This window comes from Elephas maximus, chromosome 21 (genome assembly GCF_024166365.1).
Source record: "Elephas maximus indicus isolate mEleMax1 chromosome 21, mEleMax1 primary haplotype, whole genome shotgun sequence".
Taxonomy (NCBI): Eukaryota; Metazoa; Chordata; class Mammalia; order Proboscidea; family Elephantidae; genus Elephas; species Elephas maximus.
The window spans coordinates 51,158,258-51,178,133 of NC_064839.1; the positions used below are offsets into that span (position 1 = coordinate 51,158,258).

The 19,876-nt window shown below is 53.9% G+C and overlaps 1 protein-coding gene across 5 annotated transcripts in view; it reads left to right on the forward strand.

Moving 5' to 3' along the window:
- GSE1 (Gse1 coiled-coil protein) overlaps positions 1–19,876 on the forward strand; it is a 446,848-nt gene that overhangs the window by 148,159 nt on the left and 278,813 nt on the right. For all 5 annotated transcript variants that reach the window (XM_049864410.1, XM_049864408.1, XM_049864409.1 and 2 more), the window contains one exon: positions 5,807–5,987. In XM_049864410.1, the coding sequence (XP_049720367.1) occupies positions 5,807–5,987 (181 nt within the window). The remainder of the gene's footprint in view (positions 1–5,806; positions 5,988–19,876) is intronic.

Genomic DNA, 19,876 nt, shown 5'->3' on the forward strand with positions numbered 1-19,876 from the left:
CTGAGAAATGTAGATTTCTCAACAGGGGTTCGAACCAGAATGAACTGGTTCAAAGCCCTGGATTTAACCATTCTGTGCCTCAGTTTCCTCCTCTGTACAATGGGACATAGTATTATGTGCCTCCCAGGGTCCTTTAGGGATTAAATGGATTAATGTACGTGAAGGTTAGCACAGGACCTGGCACTTAGTAGATGCTATAGAAGTATTAGTTCCCTGCGTGGCGCTAGTGCTTAAGCACTCAGCTACTAACAAAAAGTTTGATGGTTTGAACCCACCAAGAGGCACCTCAGAAGAAAGACCTGGTGATCTGCTTTTGAAAGGTCACAGACACGAAAACCCTACTGAGCACGCTTTTACTCTGCACACATGGGGTTACCACGAGTCGGAATCAACTCGACGGCAATGGGTTTGGTTTGGTTTTCTGGCACAGATGTATTAGCTGTGATCATTTAAAGCCATTTTGCCCCAAACTTCCCACTTTAGGAGCAAGACTCCTAACCCTTTGTCTCCACCCCTTCCGGGACAGACCTGGCTCCTGGGTTTAGTGGGAAGCCCCAGTTTCAGCTGAATCCAAAGATCCTTAACCCCTGGCAGCCCCCACATCTGGAATATGGGACTTTCTCACCCTCCATGAAAGCACTTCTTTTTCGTGGGTGGGGACGACCCCCTCCCTCTCTCTTCTGCTCTCCCTTTATTTAACAGGCACATTTGTAGGCTTCCAGTGTGTTAGGCCTAATTGGGTCGCTATGAGTTGGAATTGACTCAAAGGCACCGGTTTCTTTTTTTGGTGTTAGGCCTGTGCTGAGCTGCATGAATTCCCCACTATGTCCTGTGCAGTGGGTGTGACTCTTAGTATCCCCCTTTTACAGATGTGGAAACTGAGGCCCAGAGAGGCTAAAAAGCATGCCCAAGATCACCCAGCTACTATGTGGCAGACCAGGCTTGGAGCCCATGTAGTGACTCCTGTCCAAGTCTGTGCTCTCTGTGACCATGTCACTCTTGTTCATCACTTGGACTTGGCTGCAGTCCTTCCCCTCCCCCAGACACCCATGGGAAGTGCCCTGTGCTGCCGGAAAGGAGACAAGGCTGGGTGATCTCAGTCTGGTTTCTGTGCTCTGAGCCTCAGTTTTCATATCTCTGGAATGAGTCAGTCAGAATCCCCGCCCGGTCTACCTAGCAGAACCATTTCAAGGCGCTGTGAGGTGGTTTTGTGTGCAAATTTTGCAGATTGTCGAGCGGACAGTTTTGACTGTTTTTGTCTCCTCAGGTGGCTCTTGCCAGTTGTCACCTGGCTGGCCTGGAAGCCAGGGATAAAACTGTCTTTTCATTTTTCTGAGTCCTGGACTCGGGGTGTGTTTCCTCTCAGACTTCTGTTGTCCTTGGGGCTTGATGAGCCTGGTGCCTCCCCACCTCCAGTGACCAGGACCCCCAGCCATGGCTCCTCGCCTGCGACGGTGACCCCCACCTGGTACTGGACCCCTGGGAATGCTGCAGCCGGAGGGCCCCTAATTGCTGTCACAGATGCGGCACCACCAGCCTCTCTCACGCGCCCTGCTGTGTCTCCTGTGCTTAATTAGTCCCTGATTACTCATTTACTGGGTGCTGTGTGTATTCCATATCTAATAACTTTCCAATTACGCCAGTGCCTGCCGCACATCTAATAACCCTTTAGTTGTCTGCTTATCGGGGACTCTGCATTTGGTCGCCCCACCTCACTCCCCCGCCCAAGCCTTATCACTCCCGTATTGCAGCATTCTGAGCCCTCTTGCCTGCCATTATGGGGCTATTACAGGGAATTAGGGGAGTAAAATACTGCTTTTCAGCCTCTGAGCATTCCAGCTCATGGTGCAGGACAAGGAACGCCCACCAGAGCGGGTTGAACAAGATGTCTTTGTAGAGGGCGTTGGTGTGGGGGCCACAGCGGGTCAGGGAGGCAGAAAGAAGGGGCTCCCTGTGGCAGGGCTGGCTTGCAGCAAACCCTGCCCAGTGTCTTTTTCTTTCCCTCCCTGGCAGATGCCCCAGTCCTGTGACTTGCTGTCCCCAGTGGGTGGGCAAGGGCCTCGGGGACCCCGGGAGTGTGCCTTGGCTGTGTCTGCCCCTTCTCACCCTGGCCAGGGCAGTGCGCCCAGTCTTCTCGCGTCAGGAGGAAGGCACTTTTCTCCACATCCATGACTTCTCACCTGCGCCTCACCTTTCTGGGAGCAAAGCAAAGGGAATGTTGGTTCTGTGCCGTTGGGGTGCAGGTGCTGCCTCAGCCTTCTCCTCCAGTTCTGGTCTCTGTCCAATCATCCTGGCGGCCAGAGGGGCTCCTGGGGCCTTGCTCTTGAGACGGATCAGAATAGCAGCCCATAAACAACCCTTCCCCCATGGCCATCTGCCTGCAGTGTGAACCCACACGCCTGGAAACGAAGCCTGGGCTGCTATGTTGCTGCTAAGGCTCGAGAGTATGGGGATCAGGCTCTGCCAGCATTTAGTGAGCAACTACTGTATGCCAGGTGCTATGTCGGGAATAGGTAGCTGACAGAGGAGCACAAGGTTGGCCTGAATTCTCAGCTTCTTAACCTTGAGCCAGATCCTCTTCGCTGCTCTGTGCCTCAGTTTCTCCATCTGTAAAATGGTGATGGAGCCCTGGTGGCGCAATGGTTAAGAGCTTGGCTGCTAATCAAAAGGTCAGTGGTCCAAACCCACCAGGTGCTCCATGGGAAAAAGACCTGGCAATCTGCTCCCGTAAATATTACAGCCTAAGAAACCCTACTCTGTCCTATAGGTTCTAAAGAAAATAAGAGGGAAGGGGAGACTCCTGAGCTCTTATGTTCCAAAGAGCAACACTGGTGACCTGGAGCAGCTGCTGGTGGGCGAATCTGCTGGTGGCCCACAGCCCAGCGTGGTGGGAGATCTCACCCAGGCCCTTTGTGGGGAACTAGAAGCACCATATAATTTGGGAACTGACCCTGAAACCCCATTGGGCCCCACAGTATCTCTAAGATCTCACGCCCCACACTGCACCAGCCGCAACCCAGCTTCCTACAAGTCTGGTCCCCTAGTCACACTACATTCTGCTGGCCCCTGGGCTGTGGCCACTCGCTTGTGTAACAAACCAACCCAACTTGGAACTTCCACCTTAGAAGTTTATATCTCACTCACGTGAAGTCTAAAGCAGGGAGTCCCGATAGCAGGCAGCTCTTCTCCAGATGGTGAGTCGGGGGTCCCAGGTGTCTTCAGCCTTGTGGCTCTGACATCACCATCATCAACTTCAGTGCAGATGGGGAAAGCGTTTGGAGCATCAGGCGTGGAAGGGTTTTATGGGCCAGACCCAGAGGTGGAACCCATTGTTGTTGTTAGTTGCCCTGGAGTCATTTCTGACTCGTGGCAACCCCACGTGTGCAGAGTAGAACTGCTCCATAGGGTTTTCAAGGCTGTGACCTTTTGGAGGCAGATCGCTAGGCCTGTTTTCCAGGCACCTCTGGGTAGGTTCAAACTGCCATCTTTCCACTGGAGGTCCAGAATTTAACCATTGGTGCCACCCAGGGATGCCTTGCCTTTGTCCATTTCTCATTGGTCAATATCCAGCCTCCTGGTCACACCCCTGCAAGGGAAGCTGGGAGGTGTGGTCTGGCTGGACCCCTGGGAGGGAAGGGGAAGCAAGCTCTGTGAACAGTCAGTCAGTCCCCACCATAGAGGCCGCTGGTAAAGAAATCCCAGCACACTGTGGGCCCTCAAACTAGAACGTCCCTTTTAAAAAAAAAAAATATAGTTTCCATGCTACAACGTGGATGAACCTTGAAAACATAGTCAGTGAAAGAAACCAGACACAAAGGCCACATATGGTATGATTCCATTGTTAAGAAATGTCCAGATAAGAGAGCTCTATAACGAGAAAGTAGACTAAAGGTTGCCAGGGGCTGGAGGTGTGGGGGAAATGGGGATTTACAGGTAACAGGGTGGGGGCGGGGGACGTGAAAATGATCTAAAATGGTGGTGATGGTTGCATAGCTCTATGAATATCCCCAAAACCACTAAATTGTAACCTTTAAATGGATGGCTTCTATGGGATGTGAATTATGTCTGAATAAAGCTATTTTTAGAAACAACAGAGCAGGGATTCCCAGGCTCCAGGATTTCATGGGCTAATAAAATAAATAAAATAAAACTGGGTACTGACCAAAAACAGAGCATGTTTACCCCCTTTGAAGCAGAGGTGTGATGTCTGCCCTTCCCCTGCCCCCAGCCCCTACGCCACTCTGCTGGCCCCCAATCCCGGAGAAACAGCAGCAGGGCGCCCCTGTCCGTCCTCTTCACAGCCCAGGAGCGGGGTGTCAGGCTGGGGCCCAGCTCCCCCTCCTGGCTCCCTGCAGCCTGACCGGGGCTCTGGCACGTGGCCCCCTGATTGTACCAGGTGCTGCCCCCTGAGGCCTTCCCTGCAGCCAGAATCCCTGGATGCCTCGGGGAGTCTCTGGGTTACTAACTCTGAAAAAAGCCTCCTGTGCCTGGTTTTCCTTCCATCTCACTGGCAGCCTTTTCCCAGATGCCTTCAGGCAAGGTTTCAAGAGCAGCTAAATCCCAGAGGGGCAGAAATCATGTCTTCATGGGGCCCCCCTACTTGGGCCCCCCAGAGCAGCTTCTTGGTGAGGAGTGAGAGAACAAAAGAGTGAATGAATGAAGTGTGCAGCTGAGGTGCGGCCCACTCCAGCCTGAGTCTGTGGATTCGCCGGGCTGGGGCTGGGTCTGGGCTTCCGGAAACGTGCAGTGAACTTAGACGCTTCTTGCACGTGGGGCCGGGAGCCAAGTTCGTCCAGGACTCCCTCCTTTTCACCCCATGTGGCTCTGGGGTTTTACACCGCTGAAGTAAAGTAAAACATTGGATCAGCATAGAGCTGTTTGTCCACAGAACAGGTCCTGGGGGCTGCACAGGTTATTCAGGCCCTGAACCCCTCCCCCCTTGCTCGCCGCTGGAAAGGGGAGCCAGGATCTGAAGCCCCACCCAGCTGGGATACCCTGCGGCCACTGTCCCCCTCTGAGCCTTAGTTCCCCCAGCTGTGCAAAGGGACCCGACGATACCCTGCCGTGTGGCCCAAGAGCAGCATAGAACGGAGGACGAGGCAGGCCTTGATTGTTGTTCTTAGTTGCCACCGAGTCAGTGCTGACTCACGGCGACCCCATGTATGACAGCTGGTAGGTTTCACTGTCATCGTCATTCCCCTCAGGGCCTTGGCACCCTGTTGTGCAGGTGAACCCACATACAAGTGTGCCCAGTGGAGCTGAAATCCAGCCCATGCTGCTTGCTGGGCTGGTACCTGGTGTGGGGCTGCACTCACCAGGATGGGAACTCCAAGTAATTCCCACAGAGGTATACCAGGTGGGGGCTGGACACCGTATACCTTGTCACTGGTAGGGCACGATCCTTGGGTGGGCAGCAGGCAGGGGCCTGGAGAGGGCTGAAGCAGTGAATGGTCAGCAGCCAGCACTGCCAGTCCTGGGAGGCGGGGGTCTGGGTCTCGCACTACAGCATTCACTTACACAGTGAGGTACACGTCGACCCCTCGATGCAAGGGACCTGGAAACAGCCATGCTAGGAAACCAGAAGGGAGGCCAGGTAGGCTTGTGGGGACCAAGGGGAGTCAGTCACTACCAGAAAGCAAAAAAAAAAAAAACAAATATTGGCCCCCACCTGTTCCCCCAAGCCGAGTCCCTGACCACAAAAGCCAGGGCATTGTTGGAGGGAGGTGGTGCCCAGCTGGTCAGAGGGCAGGTTCATTCTGCAGGTGAGATGGCCGACACTCACCATCTCATCCTCCTTTCCTTCTAGGCCACCGCCACATCTCTGGAAGCATCTGCAACCACTCACCCACCCACCCGGGAGCCCGAACCCCGGCCCAGCGCCCCAGGAGAGAGCCTGCCCCGGGGCCCCCGGACCACGCAGGAGCCAGTACCCGTGCGGTATCCGCGGAGCAGCCTGGACGGGGACGGCGCGGACCTCACGGGCACAGGTAGATGCCATTTTGGGTATTGGGGTGGGACATGCTGACCCAAGGGGGGGCCCCAATGCCAAGTTCAGACACAGAACTTGGCGTTGTGTCACTGCACACTAGGGGTGAGGCTGAAGGCTGAGTCTCCCTCACTTGAGTTTGAATTCATGATGGCTTTTGTTTGTTGAATTCATTTGTATACATTCGATTGTATTCATTCATGCATTTTGGAGGGATGTCCAGGAAGGTTCTTTAAAAAAAAAAAAAAAGCTACTGTGGTACATTCGTTTATTTTTTTAAAAAATAACATAGGCCCCATGAACCCACTACCCAGCCCAAGAACCAAAACTTTTCCAGTGACGGGTACCTACCTACCTTGATGTTTCCCTCGTACTGCCCTTGCCTCCCCCCGGAGGATACCACCCTCTTGAGTTTGTTTTGTAAAAAATAGTCCGCGTTATTCGTGGGTTCCGTTTTTGCCTGCTCGCTAACATTTTTGTAACCCCAAAATCAATGCACCCAGCACTTTCTTAATCATTTGTGGAGATGTGCAGAGAAGTGAGAATTTTGATCTGCCTGATGTGCACATTTCCAGCTGAGGTCGAACAAGGCTGGCTCAGCATTTGCTGACTCAATCTACGGGGATTTCACAGAACATACCTACTTCGAATAATTGGAAGCCACTATATGGCTTCATCACATCTGTTTGCCCAAATAATAGTTTCATCTTATTTGGTTTTTGAACCTTCTCGCTGGCCTGGCTCTTCTCCCTCATCATCACCAGGTTCATCTGTGTAGTATGTGTTCTTTTTCATGGCTGTATAGTATTCCACCGTACAAACAAATCTGTTTCTATTTGTATTCCACTATATGTGCCACGCTGTTTATTTTAGTGTTCTGCCATATGCATGGAAACGCTGGTGGCGTAGTGGTTAAGTGCTACGGCTGTTAACCAAACGGTCGGCAGTTCGAATCCACCAGGCGCTCCTTGGAAACTCTGTGGGGCAGCTCTACTCTGTCCTCTAGGGTCGCTATGAGTTGGAATCGACTCGACAGCGTTGGGTTTGGTTTTTTGGGTTTTTAACCATACGCACTGACCCTGTTTACTATGATATTCCACATAAGCCGGCCCGTCTGTTTATCCCTGCCCCTGGCTGTGGATACAGGGCCATTTCAGGGTTACCGCTATGTGAACGTGCTGTGTCCTAGTGCTCATATACAAATCTCTTTGGGTGTCAGCCTCAGAGCGGAGCTGCTGGGCCAGAGAGTGAGGATGTTGGGCTGGGGAAGGAGCTTTCAAACTGCTCTCCAACTCAGTCTTCTGATTTACGACCCTGCCAGCCCTGGAAGACTTTCCACTGGTCCTCATCCTCGCCACACGTGGCTCTATCGGACTCCCTCTGTTATGCTCTTTAAATGGCTGCGAAACAGTATCTTCATGGTCTTGAGCTGTGTTCCCTGGTGACAGACGAGGTTGTACTTGTATCTGGGGTTTATTGACCACGTGTATGTGGGCCTGTGGGCCAGGCTGGGCGGAATAAGTGGGTCCAGACCAGCTCTGGCCGTGGCCTTCACTTGCGCAGATGCCTGGGTGGTGCGGCCCCTTCCTGTGGCTCAGGGAGGGCCTGGGAACAGCCCCATAGGCTCGTTTCAATCAGCAAGACCTCCGCCAAGGACTGTGGTTGAGGCAGTTGCAGGGGTCTCTGTGTGTGTCCAGCCCCTACCCCCTGGGAGAGCTGGAGTCTCAAGACTCCTGCCCAACACCCCCTGTGGCAGCTCACCACGTGGGCAGTTGGCACGAAGTGCTGCTTGTTAGCAGGAGAGCCGGAACCAGGGGAGGAGCCAGGTGGGAGGCAGGGCAGGGGACGGGAGAGTTAGTGGCAGCCAGGGTGGGGGAAGCTGGTCCACCCCACCCTTAGGCCCCGGGCTCTGCTCTGGGCATCCCCTTCAGGTACCACCCCAATACTGACTGACCTCTTTCCCTCTGTGAGGCTGACTCAGAGCTCTAGGGAACTGGCCTGGGCCTCGGGCCAGGGACACACTCCTGCTGACCAGAGCTTATGGGCTACTGAGCCCTCAGGGTTTCCACACACTGGCAGATGGGGCGGTGGCTGGCAGTGTTCAGGCAGCAGGAGGACGTGTGGGTGGCGTCAAAGAAGCCTCGGTAGGCCAGCCCCCACCCCCGGCTTCCCCAGCAAATGCAGAGCCTTTCCTAGGCACTGGCAGTCGAAAACTTACCTTGCTCCATGCCTCAGTTTCCTCATCTGGGAAACAGACATGAAGGCCAGGAGGAGGGCGGGCTCACAGGGCAGGCACGAAGATGAAATGGTTCAGGACTCCAGCACCGTCAGCACGGTCAGCTGTGGTCAGGAGGGCTGGCTGGGTCTTACCGCTATTACTCATTGGTACTGACCCCTCACCAGGCCGACACCCCCAGGCAGCACAGAGCATCCCTGAGGCTGTTGTCTTGATTCCTCTCCTGCTTTCAGCCCCTCTGCCCTTAGCTCTGGGTAATACCCTTGGGACCGCCTGGCTGAGTCCACATTCCATTGCTCAAGACACCCCCAGGGACCACACTGGGATTGACAGAAGACATCCACCTGTGTTTTCCGGGCCTCCAGCCAGAGCCCAGGGCAGGCTACCTGGCTCTCCCCATGGGCCTCCCCTGTGGCAGGTCAGGGGTGCCCTGCAAGGAGATGAGTCCCCTGAACCCCAGGACACTTCCTGGGCTGGGGGTGTGGGGGCCCACAGGTAGCTGAGGACTGTGCAAAAGAGGCAGCCTGCCTGTCTCTCACTGCTGCCTTCCTGCCCCTTAGCAGAGCTGGGCCCACAGTGCATCCTGAGAACACAGCACCACACACTGGGGGGCCTAGTTCTCTCACAGTTCTGGAAGCCACAAGTCTGATATCAAGTGTTGGCAGGGCCACATTCCCTCCGAAGGCTCTAGGGAAGGATCCTTCCTTGTCTCTTCCAACTGCTGGTGGCTCCAAGTGTTCCTGGGCTTGTAGCAACATCGCTGCAATCTCTGCCTCTGTCTTCACATGCATCACATCTTCCCTGTGTGCGTGTGTGTCCAAACCTCTTATCTCCTTATAAGGACACCAGTCATTGGGTTTAGGGCCGACCCTAATCCAGGACCCTGGTGGCACAGTGATTAAGAGCTTGGCTCCTAACCAAAAGGTCAGCAGTTCGAATCCACCAGCCACTCCTTGGAAACCCTGTGGGGCAGTTCTACACTGTCCTATAGGGTCGCTGTGAGTCGGAATCGATTTGCTGGCAATGGGTTTTTTTTTTTTTTTTCCCTAATCCAAGTGGAGTTCCTGGATGGTGCAGTTAAGTCCTTGGGTGCTAACTGAAAGCACCCAGAGGTGCTGTGAGAAAGGCCTGGTGATCTACTTCTGAAAAATCACCCTCGAGACCCTATGGAGCACAGTTCTACTCTGACACACGTGGGGTTGCCAGGAATTGAAATGAACTTGATAGCTACCTGTTTTTTTTTTTTTTTTGATTCTCCTCCAGGATGACCTGATTTTGTCTTGATGACATCTGCAAAGACCCTATTTCCAAACAGGGTCACATTCACAAGTATAGGAAATTAGGACTTGAACATTTGAGGGGCCACCGTCCAACCCACAATAGGCCCCAAGAAGGGTCCCAGAAAGTCAGGTCCTTCCCAAGCAGGACAAGCCCAAGATGGAACTCTGAAAAGGAGCTGAGCTGTTATTTACAGAGCTGGTCCACCCACTTCTCAGCTGACCGACCTTGGGCAAGTTACATAGTCTTTCTGAGGCTTGATTTTTACATCGGTGAGATGGGGTGATAATAGAAGATACTTCATGGAATTATTTGCACTGATACGGTGAGTTGATGTTGCAGAGAGAGCCAAGCACTGGAGCCACGGCTGCTGCCTGTGTGTATGCGCTTATCACTTTACATGAGTGAAACAACACCCTCCAGGCTCAGAGAGATTAATCAGTCTGCCCACAGTCACACAGCAGTGTGGGTGGGGCTGGGATTTAAACCCCTGCGTCTGCTCTAAACCCCAACACTGTGAGCGTTGCTTGAGGACCTGAATAATCACCCAACTGAGAAATGTTCAGGAGGACATTATAATGGAAACCTGTTTAAAGCCATTTGGGAATAGGGACTCATCACGTATCAAGGCCCCTGGTTCTGGGAAAGGACCTTGTCTCCTGTGCGGGTCTTTGCCTTGACCCACCTTGTTCTAGAGTCCCCACCAGACTGAGAGAGAAGCCACAATATGGGGTAGGGGGTTCCCAGGAAGTTGGGGGAGCCAACAGGGGCACCAGGTGTGGAGCGACATCCTTGAGGGTCCCTCTGGCAAGGCCGGGCCAGGCTCTTGGCCGGGTCAGCAGCGGGCTGGTGGTAGGACCCCCCCAATGCTGGCACATGCATGAGGGCAAAGGATGGGCACAGTGGGGCACTCGGCCCCGTCTGCCAGCTGCTACCCTGCAGGCCGCGGCCTGGCTGGGGCAGCTTTGCAGCCAGAGACCTGCCAGAGTGCCGTCCGCAGTCAGCCCTGCCTGGGCGGCCTGCTGCGTAGAAACATGACAGTGACTAATGGTTTATTACACACCTGCCACCTCTTGGGTGGCAGGCGTGCGCAGCCTTCCAGGCCCAGCTGTGCACTCCAGCTGGGCGGCCGGGGGACGCTGGGATGAGCAGGCCTAGACAGACGGACACAAATAGACAAATGCAAACACAGACCCTGCACACATGCAAACACCACACACGGTACACACATGGACCCCATACATGCAAATACACACGGTGCACACACAGACCCCACACATGCAAACACACATGGTATACACACAGACCCCACGTGTGCAAACACACATGGTACACACATGGACCCCACACATGCAAACACACATGGTATACACACAGACCCCACACACATAAACATACACGTGGATACATGCACAGACCCCACACACGGATGCACACACAGAATCCACATGTGCAAACACATACACGGAGAAACACGAAGACCCTCCACACACAAACACACACAGATACATGCACACACCCCACAAGCACACATACAGATACACACACAGACCCACACATACATGCAGACACCACACACACCGATACACACACAGAGACACCACATACATGGATACACACGCAGACACCACACACACGCAGATCCCCTTAAGCACATATACACACGCACACACGCATGCACACACAGGCACCAGGACCTTTTTGTACACGCACATAAAAAGACATACACATGGAACACACACCGTATGCACACGTGCCCCCCATCGTGCGCACATATGCACGCGTTAACCACACATCACCCGTATGTCTTTGATTGTTATTCATGTATTTCTGCCACCAGAGGGACAGGGCTCCGTCTCTCCTGTCCCCAGCGCCAGGCCTGGGAGAGTCATCCTAATAACCATGACCAGCTGGGTGATGGGGGCGAACCCCTCCCTTAGTCCCTCCGAGCCTCAGTTTCTCACCTGTAGAAGGGGGAGGATAATAACTTCCTGAGCGATGTGTGCAATCACCTAGCATACTCCACTCCTGACCTGGAGTCTCTCAGCTGCCTTATACATGAGGACTGCCTATGTCCGCCAGGGGAATGATGCCATGACATCAGGACCCCATGCTGAGCCAGGTGGTTGGGTGAGGCCCCCTTGGTGTCTCCCAGAGGTAGGGGCTGTATGTTATGGAAGGAGACACTGAGTGTGGGGTCCCTGGATCCCCCGGGGGGTTGGTGTGAGAACTTCCTTGGAGACTCCCGGCCAGCCCACAGGAGGCCAGCAGAGCCCACACCATGCCAGCCAGGCAGGCTCCCACCATGTCCAGGCCCACCCTCTCCCTGGCCTCACCACTGTGGGTGACCTTGTTTCCTGGGACCCAAACACAGCAACGATGGCGAAGTTAGCACAGCACTGGGCGGCATTTCATCATGAGTTGGAGCCAACTTGACAACACCACCACCACCGTTCCCAGTGCCCACTGGGATGCGAGAACTCGCTGGCTGCAGGGAGCTCAGTTCCAGGTGTGGGGGAGCTGGACAAGAAACCCCCAGGTCTCCCATTCCTTCTCCTGCCATCCTGTGGAAGGCCATGGGGACCCCAGGGAACCTGTGATGGGTCAGAGTCTCCAGCTGGTGGGAGAAGGGGTTCGATCAAAACCTCACCACGGGGTGGCCCTCTTCCCTTGAGGGTAGCGAGCCCCCAACATGGCTCCTTGCAGTGTTCTTAAGGCTTGAGGGGAATAGACTTCCGTGTGGCATTGTGACTGTGCACAGCCTCTTTGTTGGAGAGCAGCACTGTGGCTGGGGTAGGCTGGGTGTGACTTGGCATCCAGGGCGGCTGCTCCCAGCCACGGAGCTCTGCGAGGTCCAGAACTTCCTGGGCTCAGCTGCTCTGACTGCCACGCGGCCCTTTGGTGTAACAGCCTCTGGTTCACACTCCGCTCCCCGCACCCCATTGATAAATGGGTAGCTTTGGGTTCTGTCGCCGTGGCTCCCTCAGCGCTCTGGGAAGGAGTCAAATTGAGAACAAGAAGGAAAGAAGCCAGCAGAGAATTGTGTCAGCGGGTCAATTCTCCATGTGGCCCTTGGGAACTGAGCCCCCCTGACACCGGACTAAGGATTTCTGGGAGCCCGAAGTGTGTCCCCTGGACCACATCTAGCAGATATAACCAGGGCCATGAGCATATCAGAACCCGACGTGTCTAGAACATTTATAGTTCCTGACGTCTGTCTCCAAGTGCCGGCTTCTCTCCTTCTCCACAACCGTGGGTTTTAATGTATTCGTGGGATGTAGTTAGGACGTGGACACCTCTAAATATGCAAATGTGGACTCACACTTTCTGAGTTCAAATTCTGGCTTGACCCCTTCCATACTCTGGGTATTAGGCAAGGAACCGCTGTGTGCCATGGCTTCCCGTCTGTAAAATGGGGACAATGATTCTTGTGAAAACTTGTCAGAGTTGTGGCACAGAGCCTAGCCTACGGGAATGTGGGCGCTGGCAGAGCTGGTGGTCCAGGACTGGATTTGTCTCTTTTTTGTTGAGGGATGTGCTCCTGGGCTGGGGTATCCTCCATCACCAAGAAGGCAGGCCCCACTTGGATCCTTGGCTCAGGAGACAGAAGGTCTTGGCAGGCCTCCCTGGAGCAGACTGGCACTGAGAGCTGCTGAGCTGGGCTTGGAGGGCTCTGCCTGCTGCCAGGCAGCAGCTGCTCTGGAGGGCACAGGGGCTGGGAGGCTGGCAGCCCCTCCACCTGCACCAGGCTGTTCTCCCGACTTTGATGGAAGGCGGTTTTGCAGCACCAGTGCCTCCCTGCTTCATCTCACACTCTCCCTTGCACGTTTTCCAGCCGAGCTGGTATCCAGCGCCTGCTCTGCTTTCCAACCCGCCAGAGATGTTTATCTCCTTGGGAACTCCTTGTAATGCTGGGGCGAGTGGAGCTTGCAAGTCGAGGCAGGAAGGCTTAGGAGCCCAGGCGGCCTGAGAGGCTCTTTACTTGTAAGTAGATATCTCCCCAGGAGCCTCTTGGAATATTTAGCAGGGACTTACCATGCTGGGCCTGAAGCCTCCATGACGTCCTGTTTATGACTGTTCGTACTTACCCAGGTCTGGTTTCCTTCAGCTGCTTCCTTCTCCAGCATGTGGCTATGCGTGTCTGTGTGTGACTGATTTAGACTTTTGTGAAATAAAAAAGAATTTAACTGGAGCAATTTAATTGAACTGTACACCTGGCATTGACTTAAATGAGATTCATAATGGTAAAACATAAAAGCAGGTCTTTGTATCTGGCAAAATTGCTGTGAAGAGGGTCTGTTTGCCCTGAACTTGAATTTCTTTCCAAATAAGTTTGTGATAAAGATTTCAGGTGGATGGAAAGTGAACAGGTGAGCTGCAGAAGTGACAGATCAGGGGTCAGGGTGAGGCATCCCAGGAGGAATGTTGGGTACCCCACGGAACTATAGCTCCATGATGGAGTGCAGACCACCCCCCACAAGGGTCACTGTACTTGTGACCTGCCAGTCCCCATTTGGCACAGCCACCACCGTCCCCAGCTATGGCTTCTTACCCATGCACCATCCTTCATTCCGTCCGATAGTTGGTGCTCAGGGGGCCTCAGCTATCCTGGTTCCCTGTTCTAGGTTCAACTGGCTAGAAGCGCAAACATCCTTTGTAAAATTCTTACTGTGCCAGCTTTCACCCATGGTCTTCGAATTTAGAGCAGAAACCACTTGAAAATCAGGCGTCTCTCCTTTGCCCATGTCTTCTCCGTGATTCCAGTCAGTCTGTTGTAGCCTCCTGTCTCTGCTTCTGCACTACCCCTCCTGTGTGCCTCTGGTCCCAAATATTTATTGAGCACCTGCTATGTGCCAGGGACTGTGCCAGGAGCTGAGGCCCAGTGGTGCACGAAATAGACACAAACCCTTGCCCCCAAGAGCTTTCACTCCAGAGGAAGGCAGATGGCTCACGAAATAACACACATGCTGGGTGCTGACAGGTGCATGAAAATCAGACTGGGTCTGGGCACAGAGAGGAGGAGGTGGTCATAGAAGGCCTCTCTGAGAAGGCAGCATGGGGGCAGTGGCTGCATTGGCCAGGCAAGCCTGGTGACCCTGGGCACAGAAAGTTCCAGGTCCTGGGAAGAGCAAGTGCAAAGGCCCTGAGGCACATAACAGGTGCTCAGAAAGCTTTCGTTGAAGGAGTACTGGTGGTGCAGTGGCTCAAGCACTGGGCTACTAACCAAAGGGTTGACAGTTCTAACCCACCAACCGCTCTGCAGGAGAAAGATGCGACAGTCTGCTTTCATAAAGATTATAGCTTTAGAAACCCTATGGGGCAGTTCTACTCTGTCCTATAGGGTTGCTCTGAGTTGGGATCAACTCAACAGCAACGGGTTTGGTTTGGTTTTAAGCTTTCGTCAAGTTGAATACAAATTTTTAAGCCAGTTGGTGCTGGAGGACCCAAATGGGGGAAGGTAAAGAGGAAATGAGATTCCTGTAAGCATAGGAGTGCGTGTCTTCCAGGGTTCTGACTGAGAGCTGAAGTTTCACACAGGTCCTTGCCCCATTCCGGAAATTTCTTCCCTCTCCATGGCCCAGGGTGTGGTTGGCCAGACAACTCCTCGTGCTGGGAGAGTTGTGAAGGTCACGGTGGATGTCGGGGGAGAGAGTTGGCTGTCTGGCACCAGTTTCACAACCTCGGCTTGGTCGGCCCTAACTTGGGAAGCCCCTAAGCTGCCTGCACTAAAAACTATAATTACAGAGACCGCAGGCTGCGCTGCTTTTCCCTGGGTTTTCACAGTGTAATCAGATATGGATCAAGGACACTTCAAGGTCACTGAACTATTGGTCCCCCTCAGACTTATATGACCCTGGGGAGGGGCTTCGAGCTCCCTCAATCAAACACGTAGAGAAAAAGCATTTATTGAGCAACTGCTGTATGCCAGGTGCCGTGAATCTGGGAATGATTTTTTTCCTAGTTGTATTCGTTTCCCATGGCTTCTGTACAAATGACCTCAAACTTGGTGGCTTAAATCAATACAAGTTTATGTCCATTCCTGGAGGTCAGAAACTCCAAGTTCATTTTACTGATACCAATTTCAAGATTTTTAATTTTATTTTGCTGTTGTCATTGAGAACGTACACAAATTGAACAGTTTTTCCAGGTACAATTCGGTGACATTGATTACATTTTTCAAGTTGTGCTGCCTTCTCAGCCGGGAGGAACATTTTCTGAATTGTTCTCCTCTCCCCATTAACATGAACTCGCTGCTCCCTGTCTAATGTTTCAGGTTGCTGTTATCAATATGATCCCATCCAGATAATCTTAAAAAGAGTGTAATGCTCAAGGCAGACCATCTTTACTAGCTACACTAAACTTGTTTGATTTAAAGAAGACTTCAGGGCATATTTTTGGTTTAAGGTTTAAAGAGTACCTCGGGAATATTTTCAGGGTTTCTTCCAGCCTCCATGGCTCCAGAAAGTCTGGATTCCAGGAGAATTAATTTCAAAATGTTTTGAGGTGTCAGCAGAGCTGGTACCTTCTAGAGGTTTAAGGGGAGAATCGGTTCTGGAGGCCGCCTGCATTCCTGGCTGTGACCCCTTCCTCACATAAACCTCTTCCATCCTCACGAGAGCTACTGACTCTTGCTTCCCTCTTAGAAGGACCCTCCTTGTGATCACATTGGGCTCAGTCAGCTAATCCAGGATAATCTCCCCATCTCGTGATCCTTAATTTGCCCCCATGTACAAAGACCCTTTTGCCATATAATGTGACATTCACAGGTTCCGGGAGCTAGGATGGGGACGACTTTGGGGGTCATTACTCAGCCGACCGCACTAGTCATTGTGGCTAGGCTGGGCTGGGCAGGTTGTTGCAGTCCATTGGGGCTTGGGGCTGTGGGGTCCTCCTGGAGGTGTGGAGCTCATGCTCACAATTAACATCTGGGCAGGACTGATAAGAACCGCCCTGGAAAATAGGAGTTTATTGAGTGCTTGCTATGTGCCAGGTACGGTAGTAGGCACTTGGCCAGGCCTGGTCCCTCAGGCCTCTCGGCCTAACCGTGAAACAAGTGTGGTTGAGAAGTGGGCAGAGTCTAGAGCCAGACTGCCAGGATCAAACCCCAGCCCAACCTCTGGGTTCTCATAACCCAAGTCGCTTCCCTCTTCTGGGAAATGGGGATAATAATAGAACCTACCTGTGGGGTTGTTGCCGCAAGGACTACCTGAGTTAATAGCCATCGTGTTTAGCACAGGATGGTGGACCTCCGGGGGTCCCTGAGGCTGAACTTGCTGACAAGGTATCCTGGGAGGTCGCTGGATTCTTGCCCATCCCTGAGGCTCTTGGGTGCAATTTGGCGTTTCCCCAGGAGATGGCACAATTAAGCACCGGCAACTTGGTCAAAGCTACAGCCCTAGGCTGCCCCAGCCTCCTGGCCCTGCTGCGCCCTCCCCTGGCCTTCCACCACCACACCCCAGGAAACAGCTCAAAGGCCCCCTCAAGCACTGGGCAGCCTGGGCAGCCCGCTGGACCCAGCCTGAGCTGTAAGGCAGGTGAACCATGACCCCCACCTGGGAATGCTCAGCCCATCTGGATAGACCAGCCCACCCATAGACATGCCCAGCTAGGCTGTAATGAAGAGCAGAATGACAGAGAAGGTGAAGAGCAACTAGGAGGGCTCCAGGGAGGAAGAGGCACTTGAACTGGACACCTGGACTGGTGTGGACAGAGGGCCCCTTAGGGAAAGAAGACCCTGAGTGCTCAGCCCCAGGTGATGATGGGAAATGGTTCATGTGTTTATTATTCATCCATTTATCCACACAGCCCTGTCTAAGCCAGGTACTTCAGGGGTACCAGGGACCCATAGTTCAGTGCGGACACAGGTGTATAAACTTATAATCACAGCACTTCTCCAGGTGCTGGCAGTGCCAGAGGCGGGCCCAGTGCAGGCAGTATCAGGGAGGGCTTCCTGGAGGTGGTGACATTTGTTCTTTGGAGAGATGACGACAAGGCTGACTTTGTGCTGGATGTGGCTGGAGCGACTGAAGGAGGTTGAGTTATGTGGGGGTTCAGGAGATGGCAAGACATGATGAGGGCTGTCTGCTCCCCCAGATAAGGGGCTGTCTTCCCCAAGCCTATTTCCTTCCTTCTTTCCTTTCTTCTTTTTTGTCCCTTCCTGCCCTTCTTCCTTCTCTCCCTCCCTTCCTCCTTCCAAGGTAACCTCATGCCCCCTCATTAAATTTCCATCTCTGGGTTTCCCATGGGAGCATGTTCTTAGGGTATCAAAGAGCAGAGCCCTGTGACTGGGTGCCTAGCCAACCCACACCCCTTAGCCTTGCCTGGAATTCCCCTTGGAGCCCTGTGACCCTACTCTGCCTTGGTAGCCCCTCCTCTTCAGCAGGGCCTGACCCTTTTCCAGAGCCTGACCTCTCCTCAGTTCCAGCATCTTCCCTGCATCTCCGTCTTGTTACAGCCTCTCCTCTCACAGGGTACCTGCCCAGGCCAGAGGCTCCCTTAGCTGAAGGCATGGTGCCTGGGTCCCTTCCTCCTGCTGTTGGTCCCTTGAAGGCTTTTCAGCCATTTGCCCTTGATGTTCCTGACCTTGGGGATGCCACTGTGTGGACCCGGGTTCTTCTTCCTGGAGTGTCCCAGTAGACTCCTGGGGGCTTGGTTTCACCCATCGTGAGTTGCCCAGCACCCCGCACAGTGTCTGGCACAGAGTTGGTGCTCAGTATATACTCTGGATGATTAGATGAATGAATGGGAGTGACTTAGGGGGGGTTACCCTGTGTGAGCCCTTCTGGGATTTGGGGTCCTCTGTGTGACCCAGGACGTAAGCAGGTATCTTCTTTGCAGTAAAAACCCTGGGGCTTCTGGGTCTTGCTCAGAGAAACTCTGTGACCAGGGTTTGCAGGGAAAGCAGGAAGTGGCTGCAGTAGCTCCTAGCTCCTGCCACCCTCTGGAGGCCGGCCTGGCTCCTGTCTACAGCTGCCGGTGGTGTGTGCCAGGCAGGGAGGGCAGGAGGGGGGCCTGCTGCTGCCCGAGTGGTTTGCTGTGGCTTGTTGGTGAGCCCTTGCTTGCACGCCCTCTTGCTCCCAACTGACTTCTCCAGAGTTTGCTTCTAGAATGGAACTGCAGGCCTGAGCAAGGAGGGAGAAGAGGCTTTCTCTGCCCCTCTGGCCTTGCTGCTTCACCCCCCCACCCATCCCCCAGGCCCATGACCGAAGCCACCGCCGCTCAGCAGGCAGCCAGGCCAGGCCAGGGGGCAAGGGGCCAGGCCAGGCAGGTCTCATGGACCAGCAGAGCCCCAGGTGGAAAGTGCTGCTGCCGGGTGAGTCCCAGGGATGGCCCCATGTGAGGCTGTGGGCTGGTGGGTCTGGGAGGGTCTTGAGATGATGTCCAGACTCCCAGCACAGAAGACAGAGATGTGGGAGTGAACAGAGTGCTGAGTGACCTGGCGACAGTGGGCATCCTGGGTGTGGACATGAGTCCATCCCAGGAGACACGGTGAGCAGCATCGTAGCCCTAGTCAAGCAGGCGTCAGGGACCCTGCAGGGGTGTGGCCGCTCACTGGGGAGGTGGCTTATACCCACTGAAGCTTACAGCTTGCTGCAGCCCTCGGGGCACACCCTCTTATGTCCTCACACCCCCTGCCACACTGCATCTCCTTGCTCCTGCTGCATATCACCCTGAGCCTGGCGGGCACAGACCCCGCATGGGCGCATGGGGTGAGCATGGTGTACCTACTGTCCTCCCAGGTACCTGGAGGCAAGAGGCAGAGATGGGGTGCCCTCAGAGGGGACTGGGTCCCACTTTCCCTTCCTACCGAGGGGGAAACTGAGGCACAAGAAAGGGAGCACCCCTGCCTGGGATTGCCTAGCAGCCGACACAGAGCTAGGACTGGAGCTGGAAGTGGGAGGAAAGGGCCTGAGGGGCCAGGAGAGGGGCTGGTAGACTGCGGAGCCCCAGGGGCAGGTGGGCAAGCTGAAGATGCTTGTAGTGGGGCTTGGGTGCCAAGGACTTCTGGGTGGGTGCAGGTGTGCTCAGCACAGATGACACGGAGCCCTGGGCTATCCTGCTCGTGAAAGCATGTAAACTAGCCACTTCATGCCTTTATCTCCCCCCATATTAAATAGCCAATATTTAAATTGCCTGTCCCTGTCAAAGTAGTACTCTGAGGAGACAAGCGTTTCCCTTGATTTGAAGAATCTTCTGTTGCGGTTAGAACGTTGAGCATGCGCGTTCATAAGCAAAGTCCAGACCAGGGCCAGCCATCAAATAGCAGCAGTCTGTGCCAACTCACAGCATCAAAACATCTCTCTCTCTCTCTCTCACCCCTTTAGCCAGGTTATCTCCTCCCCATTCACCTGGGGACAGCTTATTCCTAGCCATCC